The 9,172-nt window shown below is 44.4% G+C and overlaps 1 protein-coding gene across 1 annotated transcript; it reads right to left on the bottom strand.

Annotated features, from left to right (window-relative positions):
• Nucleotides 1–3,108: 3,108 nt before the first annotated feature.
• Nucleotides 3,109–4,843, bottom strand: NPS (neuropeptide S). Its single transcript, XM_085299083.1, has 2 exons — nucleotides 4,811–4,843; nucleotides 3,109–3,318 (listed from the first exon to the last, which is right to left on the bottom strand). Exons 1-2 carry the CDS (start codon nucleotides 4,841–4,843, stop codon nucleotides 3,109–3,111), a joined length of 243 nt encoding a protein of 80 aa, XP_085155209.1.
• Between the last annotated feature and the right edge of the window lie 4,329 nt (nucleotides 4,844–9,172).

Genomic DNA, 9,172 nt, shown 5'->3' with positions numbered 1-9,172 from the left:
ATTACATCAGGTTATCTAATTGCCTTTCCTGCTAGTAATCTGTGAAGAAGGAAGAAAACAGATATTAACTCCCCCAACCGTCTTCAGGCAGATTCCACTTGATCACGTCCTGTTGGATGTGTGCTTTCCAGCGCCGAGCCCGAGCCGCCTTGTTGGAAGGCACGGCTCGCTCCCAAGGAGCACGGCCGCAGCACCAAAGTGCAATAACGTCCCCAGGTCTCTGCAGGGTGCTGGGGCCACCACCGGGGACCGGGAGGGTGGCGGAGGGACGCGGTTTTGTGCCCAGCTTTGATGCCACAGCCTGATGCAAGGATCCACGGGCAAGTTCTGGTACCCCTCGGCTGCAGCCTGACAGCCCGTGTGCGCACCTGGAGCTACCGGGGTGCCCCTACTTCGCTCCTCCGTACCCCGAGGGCATCCACTGGAGAGGCACAAAAAGGCTACGCTCACTCCCTTCGCTTGCTATTTAACCTCTGAGGAGGAGTAACTAGTTGCAGCTTGTGAAACCTGGAGATGCTGCTGGGGACCAGGTACGAGAAAACCAAAACCTGGCTACTGAAGTGTCTGCTGAAAATACTTGTGTGACTGCTACGCTCAAAGATACGGCTCTCGCAGCCCAAACCCAGGGACCTATTTGCAAGTGGACACCGTATGTCCAAAGCATCCAAACATAGATACAGTTTAGAGTAAAAAAATCCCTCTTAATTCAGCAGTCCTGCATGTCCTCACAAACGTGTATTAAGGGGTTTTATCAAAAGGTACCCGATCAAAAAAGAAGAGAAGAATCGCGTCACCCTCTCAAGGGCAATGAATCGACTGTAGCGCTGCCACTTTGAATGTGGCAGGTGCCGAATCCAGTGCGAGGTGCTGATGGTGACACCTGAAATTATGCAGAACCGGGAGCAGAGCTCACGTTTTTTCCCAATCCCATTACACTGCATTAACTTTGGAGGAGACCGCCCTCCTCCTGCTCAATACCTACGTGCTAATTTTTAGCTTCCAAAAAATTCCCAAATCAATCAGTTGTGACATTGCTTATGAGAGATGGCTTGATAAACACAGTTTCATGTTATTCACCTGGAGAAATTGAGTAGGAATGAAGCAACTCACCTAAGGTCCCGGACTGAATTACTGTCAATAGCCGAGCTCAATCTGCGCATCCCCGGCTTCCAGGCTAGTTTCTCAGTCCCTAGGCAAAGGGATCCCTAGACAAAAATTTCTCTTCCTGCCCTCTAAACTTGTTCATCCTTTCTCTTTCTCTTAGTTTAGATAGTTTAAATAGAAAAGAAAGTCAACAAAATGTCTTTTCACAGAGTCCACTCTCCAAAAGGAATTTATTGTGGCCTGTTAATTATGCTATAAGCCTTTCATATTTCCCTTTTTGCGCCAAAAAAGAAGTCCTATGTCATGTTTCCCATTTCTATCAGCATAAAAATTAATGTGCTCAGCAACGGAGCCCTCAGATCCTTGTTTTCTGACAGCGATCACCAAGGTGATCTGTGGATAACCGACATTTTACCGGCTTGCTCTGTGCGATTTGGGTGAGTGCAAGATTTACGGCTCTCGGTTGCCTCCGAGTACAATCTTTCTTTGCATAAGCAGACCCCTTAAAGTGAGGTGGCTTCCCAGGGAATGACTAAATCGTAAATAATGGGCTTTTTCTTGTAGCCCACATTTTTTTAACGGGGCTGAAGTTTGTGCAAGAGGGATACAGGCTCACCAGCCTTCCTAAACGTACTCTGCTGAAAGGGGCTTGACAAAACACTGTAAGATTTGGTCATATACCTGCACAATAAATGAAAGAACGAGGGCAACCTTTAAAACTGCAGGCATAGTTTTGCACCGCGTTTCCCAACCAGGGCTTCCTCTCGTCTGGAAATTACACTGGTTAAGCTGCATAAGAATAACAATTATCCAACATTTTCCTTATAGATTTTTAAAGGTCTCGATTTTTAAAGGTCTCTAGGTGTCACTTGAATAAGAGCTGCAAGAGCTAAGTGACCTAGACGCCGAGAGCACCCAAAAGGAGTGTGTCTAAGCACTTCTTAAAAATGTGATACTTCAGACACGTCAGCTTGGACATACGCAGACAGGAGTGCGTCTGATCTCCCGGTATGAGCCAGCCAGGAGCCAGCGCAGCCCAGGAACCCAGCTCGGCGCCCAAGGCACTTTCCTCCGTGGGTGCGGTGAAGGCAGGAGCGTGGCTGCTGCCGTGGAGCACCAGCAAAGCAAGCGGGCGCCGTCCCCGGCACAGCCCTGCGCTCCCCGGCCGAGGCTCGGGAACAAGATCTCCTGCGCCCCGATATCGCGTAGGGAAATGTTAGAAAGGCTCCATATACTGGTTTATTGTTGCTTCAGCTTTGAATTCAAAATGCGTCGCACTGACACTTTGCAACATTTTCGTACCAACGTTTACAGCTTGTTACACCGCGTTGGGAGGAAACAGCCACAAGGCGAAAATCGCACGAATGTAACTCAGCAGATGACCTTTCCTACAGAAAAGATTTACATATTTTCAGACCAAATGACTCCTTTAAATTTTTTTTTCTTCCGTAAAAAATAAGAAAAAGAGCACTGTTCGTTGCTGCACCGCCATGACTGCCGCAGACAGGCAGAAACGGCGTTTGGCACGTTTCCTCAGATGCGCGTTGATTAACCGGGGCGTAGGGAACCGCACCGGTACACTGCCTTGGAATGATTTCCCAGGGCCCTCCTGAAAATGGGATGGGACATCCCAAGAGATTACTTCCTGGCAAAGCCATCTTAAATGACTATATTAAAAAGAAGCTAGAACTTGCAAGCAGGGCCCAAATCGGCTTTTCGCCAAGGGCCGCTCGTGTCTTTTTGGAAATCTAAAATCACAGGTACTTTAAAGCCACATTAATATTGCCGGAGCGGCGTATTCGTCCGCGTGCGAACGGGACTGGGGGCAGCGCAAGCGTGCCTCTCCGGCGGAGGCGGCTAACGCCGGCAGCCCCAGGGTGGGATGAAGACACTGACACGTTGCTCTCTGCCGGTTTTACCATAGAAAAAGCACTGGCGATGGTTTTAAGCGCAAAGTTACACAGGTCAGGTGCTAAAATTGAGAGTATGGCTCTGAACACTTATTTATGACTTTGCTCTTCGAAAGGAAGTTTTTTTAATTCCCGATCCGACACCGTTGCGAAAGGACCTTTTACTGAAAGGCAGCTCCAGGTAAGGCTTCAAAAAAGCCCGGTCCTCACTCCTGTCCATCACGGCTAAGCAGCTATTCAGCAGGATGAGGCAGTAATCAGTGTTCCCGGACAGCTGGCCATTCAAATGAAAAGGATTACTGCCCTGAAGATTAAAAAAAAAAAAAAAAAAAAGATCAGAAAAGCTAAAATTATGATTTCATGTGTTTGCCGGGGCTTGTTCAGTATAAAACACAAAGCAGAAACACAAAAACGATTTATGCCTAGAATGACAAGGATGACCTATTATTTGCTAAGAATTTATTGTATTCAGAATCACTTTTTTTTTTCATAGCTTCACAGAAAATGTAACTGACTGCTGCATTTGTGATAATAAAATACAGCTACCGTTACTGTTATGTTTGCAAACTGTTTTCCATGACGTTGACCTGTTGTGGCATGCAACATAGATCTCCTACAGTATCATGCACCTTTATTGCCGTAAAACGAGATTTTTCAGTTAACGATGTAGCGGCACCTTTTTCGCATTCATGTGAAATCATTTAGTTTAAAGGACAGATAGCGGAAAATGGAAGTATCTGTAAAGCAGAAATTTGGGGGAGAAGGATTTCTAGTAGATAAGATGAGGTATTGTAGTAATTATGACTAAATTTAATAATGACAAAATAGTAATGGGATTGTAAGAAGTCTGGAGTTAAATCCATATAGTGTTATATTTAAGCTCCTTTTACCTGCACTTTACATTGCAGAAAGGTATAAACTACAAATAAAGACTTGCACATCGCATTTAAATTAACATTGAATTTAAACTAAACCATTTCCTGCCATGTCTGTAGCTGTTAGGAGCATCTTTCATCCCATCACGATTTACGAGCTTGCTGGTTATGTGTTTAAGAGACGTGTACCCCAGGCTTCACTGAGATTAGCTGCAATTCAGCGTGCTACTGCTTTTATTAATACCTTTAATAAAGGCTCGCACAGGTCACTAACCACGCAGCCTGATTTTCCCACTTCCAGGGCTTTTTCCTCCGGACCGAAGTTTCTCCCTGACACAAAGAAATACTTTCTGTCTCGCAACCTGTGCAGGGAGGCTGTTTTACAGACTGTTCAGCTTTCACAGTTCAGTTAAATTTGCATCACTGATCCTGGGGAACAATTTTTCACAACCTTATGCAAGAAAACAACAGCACTTCTAGGCTGCTTCTCCTTCACACATAATAAAAATAGTTAATACATTTAGCAATTGCAGCATACACACTAGCTAGCAACAAATTAATAAAAGAAATATACCTGGATTATTGTACCTATTTAACATAGACAAGGAATAGAGATGAAATGGAGAGGAGACTGGTGTTCTTCTCCTTTCCGTGGAATACTTCAGCTTCTGCAAAAACTCCCCATACTCTAAATGAAATATTCAGTAGAATTCTCACATGATTATTTTAGAAGCTTGCATATGTTATTAGTAATTAAAGCAAAACAGGAGCTATATTACAGGAAAATTAGATAATAATACTTATCCCATAGCTTAATACAAGAAGTTTCTTATGATTAATGAAAAATATTAATGTAAATAAAGTAGCTGGGTAAGAGAAATGAAATATCTGATCTTCGATTAAGTAGGGAGTTGGACTTACCATGGAAGGGACAACTGGGTAACCCAAGCACATGACTGTTGTTGAGATCCAAAGAATGAAAACAAGGTTTAACCTGCACAGACTTCAAAGGAAAAGGGAAATCAGTCTACATTTAAAACAAAATCAAGCAAAAAAGCTGTACGTTCGTACCTAAGCACACAGATGGCATCTTTTCTCGGTACGCAAAGCGCCTCGCAGCGTCTTTACCTGGTCATTTTTTGCTCAGGAGCGGAGGAACGCGTGAGCAGTTATCCCACCAAACTCCTCACATGTCCTTTCCGTTCTTCCTTGGATGACCGTTTTATACCAGAGTTCACGAGTGAAAATGTCATCAAAGCTGATTTCATTATGACTAATTGGTCCTTGTTTGGCCTTTTATTCTTGTTAAATGGGAAAATGGCAAGAAGGCGCATTCAGCTGCCATTATGAAACCACCACTTGATTTCATTTAAAGCGTCCCATTAAAATGTCTTTCAAGTGGATTTACTGTATCACCTGGGCAAATGTGATCAAAGGTCTAAAGACTGCAAAAACACATTTCAAGAATGTTACTGCTTACAGTACGGTAATAACGATACAGTATCGTATTAACACCCTACGAAGCCTGGCTGCGTGGGAGAAACAGGCAAAGTGCAGCTAAAGTAGAAAGTTCCTCAGAGAACCGGGTATATTATCATGATCAGAGCAGCTATGATGCATAGTGCAACACACAGCTGCTGGGCAGTGAGGGGAATTAAACTCCATTTTTCCCTTACAGTGCAAATGCTCAGGGTTTTGGGTTTTTTTCCCCTAAAGATTCACCCAGTGCTAGACACACGCACACCTGTGACTCAGCAGCCTCCAACGTTTTATTTCCTCCAGTGTCTACACTGAAAAATCAACATACCGGTGCTCCAGAAGGAAACGCTGTGCAAGTCTTGGAGGAGACAGGAGCTGCTATAAATTAGGGCAACTTTGACTGGAACATTCAGTCTCCTGATGTAGATGCAATTAACTCCAGGAAGTTCAAAGCAACAAGGTCTTCAGATAAGGCCTGAAGAATTTCAGTGGCATTTAAGAATCTTTAACACTTTTAGAGAAAAAGTCATAATTTGATCTGAGATTGTGGTTGAACATTTTCCCTCTTCATCGCTGTACAAGGTGGTACTGGTCATGTCAGTGCTTGATATAATCCAGGGATTCTTAAATTACTTTTAAAAAGTACGTGTTTGCAGTTGCTGCTGAAGTTCTTTAGGATCCTTCAGGACCAACAGAGCTATAGAAATTAGTCTGATTTGAACACCGTAGTAAGCAATCCATTTCTAAAAACTGTCAAGAGAACATTTCACTATTTACATATTCAGTATGTGTCCTCCTATTCAGAGAGAAAATCCTTTCATTGGAATTGAACATCCCGTCCCGACACGCACACAACCTCCAACTCCAGCAGATAAGCGGATTAGCTCGATGTTTCTGGTACAATGGAAAGCACTTTGGGTTGGATTCTGCTCGAGCAACGTTGAGCATCGGTTTCCATTGTATCCGCCTTTAGTTAACTCCATTTTAATACAAAATTAACCTTCACAGAACAGTCTTTGTGAAAGACGAGGGACGAGAATAGGCTCGTGATTGAGGTTCAGGACGTGCAGGTTCAATGCAGGGCTGTACCACCCACCCTCCGGGTAATCTTTGGTACATTCTTCACCTGTTTTTTTATTAAATTGCAAATTGCGTAAGTTCCTGGTGACTTTCCTTCGTGCCTGGTCAGCACCCCCTACTCCCACCTTTATCGCCCTGCTATGAGAAGTGTTTTTGCAGGCTGGGGCGGCCAAGCAAGCAGCACAGGAGAGCAGCTCACTGGAGACATCAAGGTGTTGGGGCACACTTACACCTCTGTCCGCAGCTGCGTCTCTGGCCCGCAGCTCAGCTGGTCGTCCCCACCTCCAGCGCTGGCTACGCCGAGCGAGCTCTGCTCCCCATCGACTTTGGTCACCCTCAGAGCAAATGTGCTTGTTGGGCTGCTTCGTACGGTGGGTGGGAAAGGGAGACACCCGCGTGCCAGCGAGTCTCCCACCCACTTTGCAAAATCAATAGCATCAGGTCTGAATAAGAGCAAGAAATCTATAGTTAATCAGAGGGTTTATCTGTATTGCATTCATGCTCGTGTTATAAATGATCGCAATACGACATATTTTTAACACTTCTTCAGCATTTGGAATTATTCTTGAGACTGACTCGGTTACGTAGTGTCTGTCTCTCTCTCATCTTTTAACAGCTATCATAATTTTTTTTTTCCTGTGAAGGACTCGTTTAAATTGTGCAGGTTTCATGAGCTTTTTATTCATGGACAAATAGATGCATGACTGACCTGTCCTTCCTGTTCGATGAAATAGTCTATGAAAATTATTTTTATCATTTGGCTTCTTATGATGACTTCATCTATAGCAAAATTCCTCAACTTGCTTACAGTTTCTGATTCTGCCTAAAAGCCACGAATGTCACCTATGACAAACTGCTGTCCTTAGGATCTTACTCGCAGGGGGAAAGGCAAGTAATGTGTGGTTTTTTTTTTTCCCCTCCCTGCAAAATCTCAGGGAAAATTCCACATTCTGAAAAGTTTTGACCACAAACTGCTCTTACGTGAGGCAGATTCAGATTTCAGTGATGCTGATATCAGTTATTGAGACATTACCAGTGCAGATCTGCACACTTCTGAGAAACACAGAAACCATTAGGTACTTATTATCGCAACAGGAGGAGGACTCGAAACACTAGCTCTTGCTTCCATGTTTGAATAGATATTTTTTTCCCCTCAGTATTCTAGATGCAATTTAACATACACAACCGTGATTGGTATGCGTAAAGTGTATACTGAGATTTAGATACATTCCAGATATTCCCACTTCAGGTTTAGATGAAACAGGTTTAACGGTACAAGTGGCAATTGACATTTCTGTCCTTTATTCTGCCTGGAGAGCACCCAACGTGAGGCCCTGATCTCAGGCAAGGTTCGCTGGCAGGTGTCACGAGTAACACGAATCATTAATAACCATAATAAACATTGCCAGCATCCACAAAATTTGTATTTTGTGAGTCTAAATTAGCAACAACAGCTTCCACTTCCCTGAAAAGCCCAGCGACAAGCATGTCTTCCCTCCTGCTTGAAATATTAAGGGAGTATTACTGCATTGCATCTCTTTGCTGCTCTGTGTCTGGTTGGAAAAAACATATCAAACACACTGCAAAGCTTGCGTATAAGCCTATCAAGCCTTGCAACTTAATAAGGCTAATAGCCCTATAAGCTTTAGAAGCTGGTATTTCCCTCCTCCATCACAGTAGCAAGCCTAAAGTGTTTAAACTAGCATTGTATGCCTTTGCTGAAGGAGCAAAGCAATGGAAGGCATATACCAAAGGCTGCCCGTATGGCCCGTTAATATAACCCCGACCGTCGGAAGACCACAGCAGGCTGGGGGTCTGCGTAAGGGCAAGGTGCTAAATCTTATTTTTTCCTCCCAGGATGTTCCCTGTGAAATGGCATCATGTTTCCCTCACAGAAAACCACCTGGAAATTTTGTTCCTAGCTCAAAGTTTTCCTTGCTTGCTTTCAAGAGCATGGTAATCAAGAATCCCAGGCAGGATGGTTTGCTTTGAGATCATAGCAAGGTGCAAAATGGAAATTAATCATACTCCCAGGCTATAAATCTGTTACTGACTCGGTGATAATAGAAAATCCCAGCAAGGTACGGAGTCGCTGGAAAAAACAGAATGCAGCAAGCGGGTTTATTCGTTAGGTTATTATTGCTGTTTTCTCACTGTGAGCAAGAGAGGGAAACAGAATCTCTCACTTGTGCGACCAAGTAGATCTCGTCCAGCGAGGCACCACGGAGCTAAAAAGTTGCCCTAGATGCACATGCTACCATTTCTACACAGTCTGCTACTGTGAACTTTTTCTAATCCCTCTGATTTTGGTTAGAAAGAGCAAGGTCATGCCACAACCTGACAACTCACGGGGAGGGTGTAGGCGTCCGTCGCCAGCCAGGGGACAGAAAGGGAGCTGAGTCCTCGCCAGGGAGGAGGAACGGGGTGAAGAACCTCGGTGTTAATCTGAAATGTTGTGCACAAGATTTACCAAGAGTAGCAATGAGTGGATATGATAAAGCGTATGTAACGTATGGGGTGTTACAGCCCTGGATCCACCCGGGCAGCTGGGATGAAGCACAAATCTTGCATTTCTGGAAAACACCCAGCTTGGCCTGTTCTGCTCGGATATGGGCCCCGGCGGCCACAACAGTCTCCGAGAGCAGGAGGCAGCCTGTCATCGCTGTTGTTTACCTTGATCCTGTGCCACAAAGGTGTTTACCCAGAAAGGCTCTCTGCAGAAGC

Source organism: Rhea americana, unplaced genomic scaffold (assembly GCF_003343005.1).
Source record: "Rhea americana isolate MKP2758 unplaced genomic scaffold, rheAme1 scaffold_145, whole genome shotgun sequence".
Taxonomy (NCBI): domain Eukaryota; kingdom Metazoa; phylum Chordata; class Aves; order Rheiformes; family Rheidae; genus Rhea; species Rhea americana.
The sequence above is the reverse complement of the archived record's forward strand: the minus strand, read 5'-3'. Positions and strand labels throughout refer to the sequence as shown.